The 17,095-nt window shown below is 45.3% G+C and overlaps 1 protein-coding gene across 1 annotated transcript in view; it reads left to right on the forward strand.

The window, feature by feature from the left end:
* The window catches only part of si:dkey-22o22.2 (neural-cadherin), a 99,942-nt gene that overhangs the window by 77,688 nt on the left and 5,159 nt on the right, over positions 1-17,095 (forward strand). The window contains 14 exon segments of the mRNA XM_027003010.2: positions 2,880-3,163; positions 3,661-5,278; positions 5,806-5,899; positions 7,578-7,762; positions 7,885-8,120; positions 9,030-9,307; positions 9,503-9,717; positions 10,905-11,032; positions 11,242-11,369; positions 13,156-13,279; positions 14,244-14,370; positions 14,373-14,423; positions 14,739-14,902; positions 15,171-15,435. Coding sequence (XP_026858811.2) covers positions 2,880-3,163; positions 3,661-5,278; positions 5,806-5,899; positions 7,578-7,762; positions 7,885-8,120; positions 9,030-9,307; positions 9,503-9,717; positions 10,905-11,032; positions 11,242-11,369; positions 13,156-13,279; positions 14,244-14,370; positions 14,373-14,423; positions 14,739-14,902; positions 15,171-15,435 — 3,897 coding nt within the window.

A 17,095-nucleotide genomic window follows, 5' to 3' on the forward strand; every position in this document is an offset into this window, starting at 1 on the left:
AACTTGACGAGAGAGGCAATGAGAGTAACACTGAGCAGAAGCCATTTTCTCTCCTTTCTCAGCACAGGTGTCCAAGCAGGCAGATGATCTGTATGAGCCTGAGATAATCTATAATACATGACACTATGCTGTTAAGTAGCAGGCTTGCTGATCAGGCATGTCTTCTAGGGGGATTTTAGCTCAGTGACTCCTGGCCCTAGAGTGGAGCTGATCTAAAGTAGGGCTCCCTTTCTCTCCCTTTCTCTTCTGACAACTTCTCTCCTGCTTCTTCACTTTGGTGTTGGATATATTTCCTTTTCTCATGGGACCTAATGAGAAACCATATGCTGTCTTCCAATTATGTCAAAGAAAGTAATCTTCTCTAGTGTATCGTCTTCAAGTAAAACATTGCAAAACTCAAAACGTAGTAGTCTACATTCTCAGTTCACCAAGAGTAGGGCTGATTTCTCCCATAGGCATATTGGGCCAGTTTTCCCCGACTGGTGACATGTGACTGTTCAGTAAAGTGAGCGGGGTAATAAGCCCACATGGCCATTTCAGTGCCCTTAGTAGGTTGCACTGCTTGACCTCTGACATAAAGCTTGGTGGACTTATAAATGTTTTTTATTTGTTGTCTGAGAGCTGAACATTCTTTGGGCATGCTGAAGTTCATGAAGACTCTGCTAAAAAAAACATACTATTCTAGTTCATCTGTGTTCCTCTGAATTAGCATGCCTTAATGTAATCTAAAGCTGCATTCCGCTATCCAGATCATTGCTTTGACCAGCAGAGCATTAGCTTGTCCCCTCTGAGTTGCAATCCTGACTCTCACAGTGTTGGCACTGTCCATTTGAGCAAGACTGGCTTGGACAGATCACCTCTGTGTCTAGTGCAGTGTGGTGGCCTGCCTGTCTTCCCGCCCTTGTGTCACCTCCGCCACCACTGGACTCGTCAAGCTTGTCACTCCTGGGCCGTTCGAAAATGCGATTATGGTGCCCGATCCCCTTCCCGTCCTAATCCACGCAGGAGGTGACCCATGCATCTGTCCTGTTAAACAAACATGCAGGGCAGTGAGGGCTTGTGCTGTGGAGACACAGCCTCATCTGTTCCATACGGTACACGAGCTTGACAAATGTGGCATGGCATGTAGCTGCCATCAGCAAGCAGGCAGGAAGGCATGCGCAGGTCTGTGAAAGCACCTTAATGATGGGACAGCAGCCCTGGTGAAGAGGTGAGACAGGCAGGCTAGATTGCCACAACTGGATGGACAGCACAAGGCAGGCAGGCAGCTGATGTCTGTCAGGAGCAGGGATGCGAATCACAGCCTGACGTCACTCTGCCTTTGGAAGGTACAGCAAATGAGTTGCCCACCTAATCCCAGTGTTTTATATTAGATTGAAAATGGAAGTGGAAAATTAGAACAATTAGGGTCTGATCTATGGGGAATAGAGGCATTTATGATTAATTAGCTAATTAGACTCTCCTCTTTTTTGGTGGAGGATTTACAAAATTATGAGGGGGGCAGAATTTTTAAAATGTAACATTTCTTTTGTAGTCAAGTAAGAACTTTTTCAAAACACCTTATTTGTGAGCAGATGAGGGCATAACAAGTGCACTAGCAGAATGGAAGTGGACCAGGGCTCTGGAGCCCAAGTCTGGATCCTTTGGTAGAATCTGGCCGGGTGCAGGCCCTGCTGGGAGAGGAGCACCATATGACACATCTGGTCATTAGGGAAGCTGCTTTGGGTCGGAGCACCCGGGGCTGCCTTCAGTGAGTGTCAGGTTGTATCACACTCCACAGCCCTGACACTCATGGCCAGGATGAACATGGTGTGTGCTGATGAAATGGTCACACAGTGTGCCCAGATGATGTTTGTCTCATAAAATCTGATCAAGGCTAGTAAACATAGCTAGAGCGAGGGCTGTTTTCCTCTCTAGGCTGGACAGGGCTTTGAGGTTAAAGGCAGAGAGTTCTGTTGCTTTTCTGTTCCTGTTTCTTCTATACACTTGCATCCATAGAAGTCCTTTTTCACCCAAGCCCTTAATTACAGTTTTTCTTGAGGCCTGTGTTCTATACTGCAGTACCTTGTCATTTCAGAGGTCAAATAGCAAGTCCAGGTCGGAGGAGAAAGATGTAACTGCATGAGCGGGCGGATCTGCTGTAGTCCTCAGTATAGTAAAAGGATGGCATAACCTGTGATCATGGATGACACTCACTGAGTGTGTGGGATTTAGTGATCAGTTGGGGGAAAAAAGTGAGGAGGATGAACGGCTGGTGGAGTTCTGATGTACCTCTGTTTGAACTGCTGAATTGCGTGACGCTGAAAGGGACGAACGGTAGAGTATTTTGGATTACTGCTTAAGCCATGTTTGTTTTTGTACCAACCCATCTAAGAGCTTCATATTTTACATTTAATTGGAGGTCAAACATTTGTTGGCATTTGTATGTGTCCATGTGTGTCCATTGAATTTTTTTAACTTTCTTAAATAAAATGTGCTCCACACCAAAGCATTCTGGAGATCTAAAGAGCTCTTTATAACCTTACTCTGAAAGTAGAAACTTTTATGTCATATCATCTTTTGTGGACATACCTTCATCAAGGGTAGAACGACAGCTGAAGGTTTCAGTTAATCTTTGCTTAACTATAAAAGATTTGAAACCTTGCAGCCTTTGTGGTTATGAATTTTAATAAATGGTGACCCATTACTATACCACTGCCACAGCCTGTTCACAGTGTGACCAAAAGAAATCATTCAGCTATTCAGGAGGCAAAAGGCGATGCTTGCATGTTTACATGGTTCCATCTAAAACACTGTACATTAAGAACATAAGCATGCTTTATCAGAGTATAGCATATTAGGGGCACTTCTGAAATAAAATGCCAATACTTCTCTAACAGGTGCCAATGCCAAGCTGCGCTACCAGATCACTTCTGGGAACACCATGGGCACCTTTGATGTGGAGCCAGAGATCGGCACCATCTTCATCGCCCAGCGGGTAGACTATGAGCAAGTCCAGAGCTACAGGCTACGACTGGTGGCATCGGACGGCAAGTGGGAGAACCAGACCATGGTGGTTATCAACATCATCAACCAAAATGATGAAGCCCCCATCTTCAGTCAGACAGAGTACCACACCAGCGTCACAGAGGAACTGACCGACATGCCTGTCTTCGTTCTGGAGGTGGGGTCAAGCACACAGAGTTGCCTCTAATGTTAAGGAAAAGCATATGTCAGAAAATAATCATATGTCAGCAAGGCTTCTTCTCACCCTTTTCCTGGTTTGATGTGTACCTCCTGTAGTAAATAGCTTTCAGTTTCATGGTGGGCTCCTTTGAAATGTTTTGTTATGTTTATTAATGTACACTCAGAATTTAGAGCAGGGAAAATACTGTTTGAAATGAATGTTTTGACACACCTGACCTTGGTTGTCACTGTCTTCCAGCAGCTCCCCATATCATATACGGCCTATTGTGCCATCAGCTCAAAAAAAAAGCTTCAAAGGCCCTACGTAAACAAACTTGAAATGAGACACAAAGGAATTTCTGCATTCTGTTTTCAATTAGATTTTGACTTTTAATTGCCTTTTGTGTTCTGTGATAGATATCAGGCATCCATGACTCAGTTAGGGCACTAATGTTGGTCTTTAACACGATCTTGTTTTTTCTCAAAACTTTTTAGGTGTCAGCAACAGATCCTGATCAGGAAGCAGACCAGAGTGCAGTACGATACTCACTTCATGGCCAGGGTGCTGGAAATGGGTTCAGTATAGACGAGCTCAATGGGAAGATTTATGCCCAGAAGCGTCTTGATCGAGAGGATCGATCAGCCTGGAGATTCTTGGTGCTGGCCACTGATGAGAATGGTGATGGACTGACAGGCTTTGCTGATGTTTTGGTGGAGGTGCGCGACATTAACGACAATGCACCCAAATTCCTGTGTACCTCAGATGGCTGTTTTGTGGGTCATGTTCCTGAGAACTCACCGGCAGACACCTCCATCATGGAGATGCGGGCCACTGACCTAGATGATCCCAAAGCCGGAAAGAATGCTGTCCTGACGTACAGGATTGTTCAGAATGTCCGTAATGAGATCAACCTGAACCTGTTCTCCATCAACCCAGCTACAGGAACCATCTATACGGTGTTGCGATCCCTAGACAGGGAAGTGGAGGACCGTTACCTGGTGGTTGTGGAGGCTATGGATGGAGGAGGTCTCTCTGGGACTGGAACAGCCACTATTGTTGTTTCCGATGTGAATGATCACCCTCCAGTGTTTACACAGAGGGTATACACGACCTCCATGGCAGAGGACCTGGATATCAACAGTGAAGTACTGGCAGTGTCTGCTACAGATGGGGATGAGGGCGAGAACTCTGTGATGACCTACAGCATCTTGGGTGGAGATGATGACCGCAAGTTCTTCATCGAGACAGACAAGGTGAATAGGCGAGGAGTAGTGCGGCTGAAGAAGAAGATCGATTTTGAGAAGCCTCATGAGCGCACCTTCAATCTCACAGTCAAAGTAGAGGATGCAGACTTCTTTAGCCTGGCCTACTGTGTTATCCAGGTGGAGGACTCCAACGACCATGCACCTGTCTTCTTTCCTCAGTTCTATGACGTGGGCTCCATGTTTGAGGATGTGCCTGTGGGCACTATTGTGGCCCAGGTGACAGCCGTAGACCTGGACTCAGGGCACAATGGAAAGTTCTCCTACAGTATCACCCCAGAGTCTGACCCATTTCAACAGTTCCTGGTGGATAAGAGTGGCTGGGTTGTAGTTGCCGACTCTCTGGACCGAGAGAAGGTGTCTCAGCATAGGCTGATGATCCTGGCCACTGACATGGGTAGCCCTGCCCTAACTGGCTCTGCCATTGTGCTGGTGACCATTCAGGATGTTAATGATAATGGGCCTGAATTTGAGGCCCCCTACCGCCCCATTGTGTGGGAGAACACCATTGCACCACAGGAGGTCCGTATGAATGACACCTCCATCCTGCTCCATGCTGTAGACAGAGACACCTCACCTAATGGAGGGCCTTTTTCCATTCGTCTACTGATGCTCACATCGGACGTCACAAACTTCAACCTGACAGATCTGCGTAATGGCAGTGCCATGATAACAGCTCTTCGCACTTTTGATCGGGAGCAGCAGAAACAGTACCTCCTCCCCATTCTGATGATTGACAGTGGCTCTCCTCCAATGAGCTCCACCAACACACTGACTATCATAATAGGAGACAGGAATGACCACCCACATACACCTGGACACTCTGAGTTCATAGTCTACAACTATGAAGGTTTGTTCCTGTGAGATGTTCCTTCTAGACTCATTATCTTGTGTTAGTCCCTAAGGCCAATATCTCTCCTAATGTTTATTTAGCATTTTTCTGCTAAAACACAGGGTTAAAAACATTGTTTGCTTTTCCTTCTTGCCCAATAGAAATGCATTACCCTTCTAATAAGAACTCATCATGCAGCTCAAAAGTGCCTTGAAACAATTTATTTAAGTCTAAGATTTAATAAGCACATAAACATGAGTCTTTTTAAAAGCTGTTGATTTCATGCCTAACAGGATTACAGTGTTCTGTTTTGCCTTTTGAAGAAATGACAACGTTGCATACTAATAGCATCCGCCCCATCCCACCCTCCTCCCCCCAGCTTAGGTCCATATGTGGAAATAAGAGCTTCTTTTTCACAATTATTAAGATATATTTTGTCTTCCCCCACACTCACACACACACAAGCAAACCCAAAGAGCCCCAGGTACAGAGAAGTATGTGTGAGGTGTCTTCTCTATTACTTCATTATGTATTTTTGTCTGCAGGTACTCTCCCCACAACTGTACTTGGACAAGTGCAGTCACCTGACCTTGACGACTGGAGTGAAAAGGTTTACAAATTCGAAGGCAATCCCCCTAGGTACTTTGATCTTTTATTGAAGTTTTGTTAAAACCCTTCTGTGGCAGCTGCCACTTAATAAAGAAGGTGATGAAAACAAAGGACAGAGAGAGAGCAAGAAAGTGAGAGAAGGAGAGAGAGAGAGAAAGTATTGTATTATATTAGCTCCAACACCTCATGTGTTGGATGCTTTTAATAGTTCATCAAAAATGAGATTCAGAATTCACTGTGAAGTGAGGCATTGATTCTGGTGTTACAGCAACGCTGATGTGTGGCGGACGCTCTAATGAGCAGCACGTGGAATAGTGAAGTGCTTCACACAAGCCTCGTGACAGGCATGACTCTTTTCAAAAAGAACTGAGGAAAAATGGGCATCAGTATACACCAGTAATGAACGTCACATTCTGACTCCTTGACTGATGCTTGTGCTTTCAAACAGCGTTTTCTCCTAAAGCAGCTTCTTCCAGATGCTCTGCCAAGTATTTGCCCTTGTTAATTAGGATAATTAGCACATTAATACTTTAGCAATTTAGCAGAGGCTGGTGACATGACTTTTGGCACACGCAGCATCTCTTCGACCTGGACAGTGTTTCAGTTGCTTACTGGACACTTAATTACCTAATTTGGCACCAGTGCTGAAGGTCATCAGCGACATGGAACACAATTGCTGTTATGGGAACATGATTGCACCTTTTAAAATGTAATTTGAACAGCAGTCAGTGCCAGGTTGTCGTCCTTGGTGCACGCTGTCTGGAGCTGCGGTACTTCATGTGTCCTGCTGTAGGTGCTCATAGAGGACTGTTAGAGGAACAATAAGATCCAGAGTCTGAGGCTACGAAGGACTGTTTTTATTTCATCATTTATCAAAATGTAATACAAAATGTCAATGACTCTTGTAAATTCAAACACAATATTAAATTGAGACAAAAATGTTTTTCAGCTGTTTGAGAGATTTTCATAGAAACTGAAATGTATTTGAGCATGTTGTTTGTGCACTAGTTACTTGCTCTTAACAGTGCTGGTTATCTTCTCTTAATAACTAACCCCTTGTACCCCTTGGTACAGTGGTCTTCTCTGTTACCGTGGCTACTGCTAGTGCTTTAATTTTCATGAAAATCTTCTGTAAAAATGTGGGTTTTTTCCCCAGCTGTTTGTTACAGTGTCAGAGGAGCTTAGTGAAGCAGCTCCGCATGCTGCAGTCAAATGGCTTTCACTTTGCCCCAGCGGTGACACGCCGTCCTGCTGTCATCCTGGCCCTGCTGCGTCTCAGTCTGGCCTCTGCGCAGCTCGTGTGGGCTGACAGCGTCTGTCTCTCACTGGAGTGCTGGAATGAGACACGGAGGGTGGCGCTGGAGACACAGCGCCCACCGTGACCCAGTGGTCAAGCATCTCCCAGTACACCATAATTGGATGTGTTTGTTGTGCTAGAGAGAGAGTGAAAGAGGGACAAGGCCTAACAGGCTAACAGGAGTGACTAGCCAGCACCAAGCTGGATGGCTGTCCTGCATGATGGAAGCTCTAGACCAAGATGCAAGCCTCTTCAAGTAGTTTAGTTCCTTTGATATGTTCAATTATTATGATGTCTTGTGATTATTGTCCGAGTAAAATTGTACATGTCTATTTTGTTTAGTTTGCTGTTATTTTTAAGCTCTGCACCTTTAACATAAATGCTTTCACTTCCTTTTTCTCTGTCTCACAGACAGTTTATTCTGAACCCAAGCTCTGGGCAGCTGAGCATCAGGGCCGGTACCCCCGCCGGCACGTACAGCCTGCAGGTATGTGTGGCTGACAGGAGCTGGCCTGACGTAACCTCCACGGTGCAGGTTACAGTCAGGGAGCTGAAGGAGGAGGCCGTGCTCAACGCTGGCTCGCTGCGCTTCTCCAGTGAGTCACTCAGTCACCCAGTGGACCACTTCACCACATGTTCACTGTTATGCCTTCCTTCGGTAGCCACTGTCTATGAGTCCATGTGTAGGCCTGAGTGGTGGTGTGTGTTTTGCGTGCAGACCTGACGGCGGAGGAGCTCCTGCGGGCACCAGCCGGCGAGGAGTCACGCTACCAGCGCCTGCTCCACCTGCTCTCAGAGGTCGTGCAGACAGAGCTGGAGAAGGTGCATGTGTTCAGCCTGGCAGACAGCAGACAGGCCAGCCAGCAGCACCTCAACCTGTGGTTCGCTGCCCACGGCTCGCACTACTACAAGGCTGAGAAACTGCATGGCGACGTAACAAAATACAAGGCCAAGGTGACAACACACACATACACACACACACTTACACACACACACAAACATGCACAGCCTTTTAGTACTAGTGTGTGTGGGATATTTCCTATGGTGTGTTTATTATTGGAGCCAAATAATGTTATGCCTCGAGCTAAATCTAAAACTTAAGCCTACCCATACACACACACACACACACACACACACACACACACACACACACACATACACACACACGCTCATACACACATACAGCTGTACAGTTTGTATTCACATCTGCTGTTCCTCTCAGAGACAAGACTGCAGATAGCACGCTTAACGTTATATATGAGTGCACAGGGATATTACACTTAACACATTCTACACGTTCACACAGGAACATCGTGCCTGACACACTGTACACGTACGCGGATGGAGATCATGCCTAACATGAGGACACTGTGCCCAATACATTACACACATACAGGTGGGGCATTCTGCTTATGGCCATGTAAGATATGACACAGCAGGCTGTGACCATGGCCACTGAGCTGCAGAGAGATGGATGGAGGGATGGAGGGAGAGCACAAATGACTCTGTAAATCATGCATATTAGTTGAAGCACTTCACAGACTGTGGGAAGTTGTTTGTCTCCAATGGCTGATGCTTATACAAGATGCTGGAACCTGCTCTGACAGCTTTACAAATGCTTGTAAAGAATGTGAAGAACTGCTCTTGAACATGGACTTCAGCCCATTCTTACACTCACAATCACACACACACACTTATGCAATCATACACACATACTCAGTCAAACAAATAGAAAGTCACTCATAACTTTATGATCTCAGTTCTCACTGTCACTCAACTATAACTTTTCACTGCAACATTAGACCTTTCATGAACATTTGCTGTATGATGCAGTATGATGCTTTCTCTTTCTCCCTCACTCAGTTGGAGTCAGCCCTGGGTGTGACCATTCTGCAGGTGGGGGTGAATGAGTGTGCCTACACAGACTGCAGCCACACAGGGGGCTGCTCCAGCAAGGTGGTGTTCAGCGACACCCCTTCTATACTGAACAGTGGCAGTGTCTCCCTGGTGTCCCTCTCAGCCACAGCAAGCGCCCAGTGTGGGTGCCAGGCCCGAGAGAGCAAGCACCTTTCCTGCTCCACCTATCCTTATGGCCCCTGCCTGAACGGGGGCAGCTGCATGGACAGCGACATGGGCTACAGGTACCAAAGCATGCTGCATCACAAAAAGTATGGAAATAGTTCTATCATGACATGATTTCTTGGAAATTGGAAATAATCATGGAAATTCTTCAGTACTTCAGAGATTTGGATGGGTTCAAGGTATCTGCTTTTTTAAACGCTTGCAGCAAGAGAACTGGAAATGTAGCATGTTTGTGTAATCCCACCTTCTTGTAGGTGCAAGTGTCCACCAATGTTCGATGGGCCAGAGTGCCAGCAGACCAAGCACACGTTCCTGGGCGACGGCTACGCCTGGTTCCCTCCTATAAGACCTTGTTTCCAGAGCCATATCTCTCTGGAGTTCATCACAGAGGCAGCCAGTGGCCTGCTGCTCTACAGTGGCCCCCTCAGCCCAGCACGGCCCGGGGAGCTGGAGGACTTCCTTGCGCTTGGTACGTGACACACAGTCGGTGAGGCTCTGCACTGGTCCTCTTCTGGGTCTGATGGTGCTGGGTTCGCCTCGTTCTCTGCTGGGTCTGATGGTGCTCCAGTCACATCAAGATAGCAGGAAAAGCAGGGAAGCATTGGCCCCATAATGAAAAACGCCACATTAGATCGATGCCATAATGATTTAAGATTTTTACATTGCCCAGGCAAGAAATTAATTGCTCTCTGCAATTAACTGCAGAAGCCAAATCGATGGATGCCAGCAGACAGGGTGAAGGGTGAAGACATTAGTGATGAATGGGTCTGAAGGGAAGCATCTGGTGCTGAATATGTCCAGGGCTGAGGCTGACCCTTGGCAAAGGGCCGGCCCTCCCCACTGCTGTCTGATCCATCCTGTCTGAATGAAGAGAACCTGCGCTGGCCTTAAGCAAGCTTAGCTCATCAGTTTGTTACGTGTTTCCCATAGTTGTGCAATTATTGAGCTGGCTCTCTGCTCTCCAGGTTAAAGGCAGAAAATTGAACTTGACCACAAATTGATTGCAGTATTTTTGGCCACCAGGGGTCAGTGCAGAGACCAGAGGCCATGGTCAAGCTAAGATTGGTTTGGGATGTTCCATTTGCCATCAGTGTGTGATGTAAAAACTGCATGAGTGCATCGAGAATTGTAAACCCACTGGCATATAAGAGAATAAGGTCATGAATGTTACAATATGTAGGTGTAGTTAGTATGATAAAACACTTTCATCATAAACACAGATTTCTGAGGACAAAGCCATGTTGTCTGTCTCTCTCTGCCCCCTCCCTCCCTCTCTCTCTCTCTCACTCTGTCTGTCTGTCTCTCTCTCTTAGTCTGTCTGTCTGTCTGTCTCTCTCTCTCTCTCTCTCTCTCTCTCTCTCTCTGTGTCACTCTCTGACATGATGTCACAATAACATGGTATCTCTCTCTCCCTCCCCCTCTGTCTGTGACATGATGTCACACTAACATGATATCTCTCTCTCTCTCTCTCTCTCTCTCTCTCTCTCTGACATGATGTCACACTAACATGGTGTCTCTACCTCCCTCCCTCCCTCTCTCTCAATGACATGATGTCACAATGACACAATCTCTCTCACTGTGTGTGTGTGTGTGTGTGTGTGTGTGTGTGTGTGTGTGTGTGTGTGTGTGTGTGTGTGTGTGTGTGTCTCTGTGCAGAGCTGAAGAATGGTGTTCCATTGCTGAGTGTTAATCACGGCTCTGGCACTCTCACTCTGCAGCTTCCTGCCCTAACCTCCGTCACAGACCGCCGCTGGCACCACCTTGACATCATCAGTGACGGGAAGGTGGGGGCTGCCTCAGTGCCCACCTCTTCCACAAAACCCACAGAGCTCCGGCACTCTGCTCCAGCCAATGCATCATCTCTCCAGTTTAGCTGGGAGGCTGTCATAGAGCAAATTCTAAGAACATAACCTTATTCAAAGGTTAAATGCACTGGATTCTTTGCATTTTTGTCCTTGCTCTGTAAGTGCATTGTGTATGTGTTTATTTGCAGGAAGTACAGCTGATTCTGGACCGCTGCTCTGGAGCCATGGTGAATGAGGTTGAAGGACTGGGAGTGGAGGTCTTTGAGACAGACCAGTCAGTGTGCAAGGTGTCTGCAGACACTCCAGGCAGCGAGAGGTAGATGTCTAGGATTTAAAAAAAATGTACAGTATATACAGTCAATGTTATTGGCACCCTTGATTGTTTTGCATGTGAAGGCCAGTATCTGCAGAGATAAACAGATGATACATGAATGATACATGAATGGTGTATCTTTAGGATATTTAAAAAATGTTTAAATATTTAAATATTATAAAATATTTGGTTGCATACCTTTGGCAACAATGACAGGCTCCAGATGATATCTATAGCCGTGTGAGCTTTGTGCCCATCAAAAGTTTGTCCCATTCTTCCAGTGATAGTCTTTTAACTTGTGAGTATGTGCAGGGGTCCTTTTACCAAATAGCATCTCTCTCAAGACTTTCAGCTCATTGATGGCCAGTTTATCAGTCCAATGTTCCTTCGTAACCATCCCTGTGTACATTTGGATGCGTGCTTTGAGTCTTTATCCTGCTGCAGGAGGATAGTTTATCCTACCCAAACCAAGCTTTTTACACATGGGTGCATATTTCATTCAAAAATGTCTTGATTCTCTGGTTTCATTATTCCTGTAACATGTTCAAGGCCTCCTGAAGTCCTGGAGGCAGTAAAGCAGCCCATCATTATGGATCCTCCGCCGTGTTTCACTGTTGAAATGGGGATCAGTTCCTTACAGGCTACATTTCGTCATCATTAAACAAAACATTACTCTGCACTACCAAAGATCTCTGTTTTGGTTTCATATGTCCATAGGACATTTTTCCAGAAGGATTGTGGTTTGTCTCTAAGTTCTGGCAAAGTTCAGTCAATCCTTTCCATGCCTTTCTTCAAGCAGTCAGGTCTTTTTTGCTTTCCCCCATAGAGCCCTTTCTTCAGTGTGTGGCACAGGGGACAGGTTGAAGCCATCACCCCAGAGGACTTTAGCTCAGGCTGAAGCTCTTTGGATGTTCTGTGTGGTTTCTTTCCAAATCTCAAACCAGTTTTTGTAGGGCTCTGTCATTAAGTTTCTTCTTCCCACTACATCCTGAAAGGTTCTGGACTGTTCCATGACTTTTGGATAACATTTCAAACCATTGAAGTAGGGATGACTTGGTCTTTGAACGTAGTCTGGTACCCTATAAAATAAGATAACACTTTATTGATTCCAAAGGAAATTGCAGAAAGCTTTAGAACACTTGTGTCTGGTGATAATAGAATTTGCCGTTGGCTTTGCCATTGTGAGCAAGCAACAGAGAATAAAACTTGCCTTTTGAAGCATCAAAGCCAAAGTCAAGTATTGACAATGTAGGGATAGGTGAGTATAATTTCTACTTAATCACAGGTTAATCTGATTTTATCATTTGTTTCAAATTGAAGAAAGGGTGCCAATAATCATGTTTTCATTGTTTTAATTTTTGTATACTTTTTTCTACCTTTTCCATTTGTTAATTTAATATACACCCAAGCTGTTTCAATAAACATTTTATTTCAGGAGATATTTTATAGAAGGTACTTAAAATTCAAGGGTGCCAATAATGTCAACCACAACTATAAGTCTCTCTGGATAAGAGTGTCTGCAAAATGCTTAAAATGTAAATGCATGCTCTGGATAATATAAGAATATCTATACACTAAAATATCTCTAAAAGAGGTTTATACAAGTAATTATGAGAAGATGTTTCATATAATTAGAGATTATTATAGGCAACTAGGCAACAGTCCATAAATGTTGAAAATAACTCACAGAATTTGAAGTTCCTGAAGCCAGTTGTCATGTGCATGCTGTCGCCAGTGTCATGCTGAGCCATACTGATCTGCTGATCTGGTGCTGCTTTTCTCCATCTAGATTCCTGAATGTGGAGCAGCCTCTGCAGCTGGGTGGGGTGAAGGAGGCCCACCCACTGCGCAGCACCTACCCTCACTACAGGGGCTTTGTGGGCTGCATCAGAAACCTGGTGGTGGACAGCCAGGTATGGACATCCTCACCCTCCTACAGAGTCTCTGTCCCAGTGCACCCCTTGAGGTCTGCAGCCGGCTTCGGTTGGGCGCTCTGCTGCTGACTGCAGCATGTGCTCTCTTTCTCAGCACAGCCTAGCCTATGCAAGCTGAGCCTCTGTGCACTTCAGGACCTGAGCAGTGCACTTCTTTGGGTTTTTCATGATAATTGTGAAATGCATGGCTTCCAGTCTTACAGTGTGAGTAGGTGGAGTGTGCTGAGATTATGGCATTTCCCACCTTCACATGGGCCTAAGATACCCTGCTGTTTACTGACACCAAAGACATTTTTTTGTCATGTGAACAAGGTTGCGACACATCGGGAGCAATTCTGGACTGTCATTCTGAAAACGGATCATGGAATTGAGTGTCTGTGCCAACTCAGACACATACTAGTAACATTTTGTAATGGCATATGACATATTTAATGTCATTGAGATATAAATCTAGTTAAAGTCTAATACTGAGATGTAATATAAAGCATTATAAAGTGTATATAAAGTTTAGCAAGTTGTAAGAAAAGTGATTTTGGAGGTATGCAGAAGCAGCAGGGGTCTGAATCTCTGCTGGGCAGAGACAGCAAAGCCACCATCAGTACCTTAAAATGCAGCAAAACAAATCATGTGATTAATTGCTGATATAGATGTTATGTTTGCTTTTTTCCATTCACTACAAAAAGTCATATGCTGCTCCATCAGACTAGCTCTTTAGTCTGGGTGACTCAGGATTTGAACTATGACAGACATTAATAAAGGTCATGGAGGTTCTTCATAGTCCTATGGCTCTTTGTGTGTGTGTGTGTGTGTGTGTGTGTGTGTGTGTGTGTGTGTGTGTGTGTGTCTGTGTGTGTGTGTCTGTGTGTGTGTCTGTGTGTGTGTCTGTGTGTGTGTCTGTGTGTTGTGTCTGTGTGTGTGTCTGTGTGTCTGTGTCCTTGGTCAGGTGTATGACCTAAGCAGTCCTGCAGAGAGTCAGAACAGTGCCCCTGGGTGCAGCCTGACGGATGGGGTGTGTGTTACGGCGGGAGCGCCCTCCTGTGGCCCCCATGGGAAGTGTCTAGGAGAGTGGGCTCTTTCAGCTGTGACTGCCATGCTGGATACAGCGGACACAAGTGTGACAAAGGTGCGCCTGCTCTGCCTGAGCGCATGTGTGCTGGAATAAAGCATACAGGGAGTCATTATATTAGTGCTGCATAGTCTTAATTCTTTAGATTGAAGAGTTATATCTGTGACTCTGAATTTTATAAAACAATTTAGGAAGTACTTGAAAATTCACTCACCTCATAGAGTAAATCACTTTTAAAAGCCTAAGTTATTAATTATCATTCAGTAGTTGGCCTGGAAGGCTGTGCAGCATGTGTGTTGTGTTCAGTAGTCTCCTGGAAGGCTGGTGTGTGTGTGTGTGGGTGTGTGCTCACTGTGCCACTCTGTACTCTAGCTCTTCCTGAGTGGTCCTTCGAGAAGGATAGCGTGCTGAGATACCAGTTGAGGGGGGGAGCCAGCCCACGCCTCACTCAGGCCCAGCTCCTCCTCCGGACGCGCGCCTCCTCTGGCAGCCTGCTCAGCATGAGTTCCCGCAACTCGGAGTTCATCATACTGCAGGTGAGTGATGGGCACACACACACATACACACATTTATATGCACAAACACACACATGCATACATGTACATACACATACATATATGCACATATAAAAACCTGCACACACATACATACACATGCACAGACACAAGCCTCTAACACACTGAAACGACATTTTAGAATTTTTGATTTCAGAGTATCATGTTATATGTTGGTATTTTCAACTTGCCATAATCTTGTTTCACGCACACCAGTGACATTAATGTACAAACCCCCATGTTCTTTCAGATAGTAGATGGCTTTCTGACTGTTAACTCTAACCTGGGTGATGGAGACCACACCCTTAAGCTGGATAGCCAACGAGTGGACCACGGCCAGTGGGTCCAAGTCAGCCTCCATCGCCATGACAACCTGTTCACCCTGCAGCTGGAGCAGGGTGGGGGCTCACGAGAAGTCACGGCACTCCTGGGTCACAAGCGGGAGATAGTGGTGCATCCCTCCAGCGTACTGCTTGCACACGGAACCTCACACAACACACACGGCCACTTCCAAGGTGGGGCTCTGTCTCTGCCACCTCTCTCTGTCTCCGTCTTCTTCCTCTGTCTCTCTTTATCTGTCTTTCTCCTTCTCTCTCTCTCTCTCTCTCTCTCTCTCGCTCTCTTCCTTTGTATATTTGAATTTGGTCCAATTTATTTCCTTCTAATTAGTTTTTTTGTAGTTACTAAGACCCAGTTTCTGAAACTATGCCTCCTTTTGTCAAAACTTAACACACAGCAGCCACACACACAAAATGTCTCACACTTTTGGAGAAAGCAAGCACTTCATCCAAATCTCTTTCAACTCTTGCCAAAATGTTATTTTTGCATCCAAGCTCTACACACAATTACACACTGATTAAGGTTTCAGTGTGCAGGGCACACTATTGCAAGGGGATGTTTTTGAATTAACTTTATTACATAATGCTATATATACACTATAATACTTGGATTTCAAAACCAAAAACAATCAATAGGCTTGTAACTCTAACATAAAAAATCTGAAAAATTAGAAAAAAATTATAAAAACTATTGTGGTCCGGCCTCAAGATCTTATTGACATCACAAGTGATGCCCTTCCTGTCCAGACAATGGGTTAAGTAACGTCTGGAGTGACGTATCCACCCCTGGCATGCTCCCTCATCAATGTCACCACTAGTTTCCTCCATCACCTGGAAAAGGGGTTTACATTAGTGGGCTTGGCGATCATAGACCTTCCACCTCCATGACAAAAAGAACTCCTCAGTAGGATTGAGGAATGGAGAGTATGATGGCAGGTGAAGCACAACAAATCAGTGTGGGTGTTCAATGAACTGATCGTGTACCTGAGCAACCCGGGGGAAACTTAAATCGTCCCAGACGATAACAAGCATGGCCTGCTCTGGAACATCCCCTGGTAATGGGGAATGAATATGTTCTGCAGTGTGTCAAGAAAGATGACTTGTTCAGTGAGTTACATGATGATGAATAACTCCATTCTGCCTAATGGCTGCACACATTCTGATGTTGCCACCATGCTGCACGGGGACACTGAGGATGGCACGGTGTCTTATGATGTTCCTTCTCCTGTGCCTCGTTTTGGCAAAGTTGAAGCCAACTTCATCAATGTAAAGGAATGTGTGTTCCACTGCACCAACGTCTAGCTCCATCACTCTCTTTGAGACCAAACATTGCAGGATTGTATGACATTATGAAGTAGGCATAAAGTAGTCATAATGTTGCACAGGACAAGCTAATTAAGTACCAGTGAGAGGATAGCATAGCATACTTGCATATATTCATGGCACAGTTGTTTCACACTATCAGAGTTGCACTGAAACGGTACCCTGTATAGCTGCTTCATGCATACTTGATGTCTTTTCAGAAGATGGCCCGGTACAGATAAACTCACCAAATGGATGTTGAATGTGACTGTCAGTATTGATATGCTCTTGTGGCTGTCGTAAACATATGCTATTGTCTGCTCTGACCATGTTTACAATGATCTCTTCTTGGGATGAACAGCTGTCTTCTTCCTCGAGCAAAGGGTAGTCTTATAGCTCTGCAAAAACATGATGAAAATTGTTTTTCAGCATGAAATGAAATGTTGCTTAAGTTACTGGAACTACTGATGTGGTACTATACTACAGCAATACAATAGTATACAAAGTTCAGTTCTGTGAGTTCAGTAGTATGGTA

The sequence above is a fragment of the Electrophorus electricus genome, chromosome 10 (genome assembly GCF_013358815.1).
Source record: "Electrophorus electricus isolate fEleEle1 chromosome 10, fEleEle1.pri, whole genome shotgun sequence".
NCBI lineage: Eukaryota > Metazoa > Chordata > Actinopteri > Gymnotiformes > Gymnotidae > Electrophorus > Electrophorus electricus.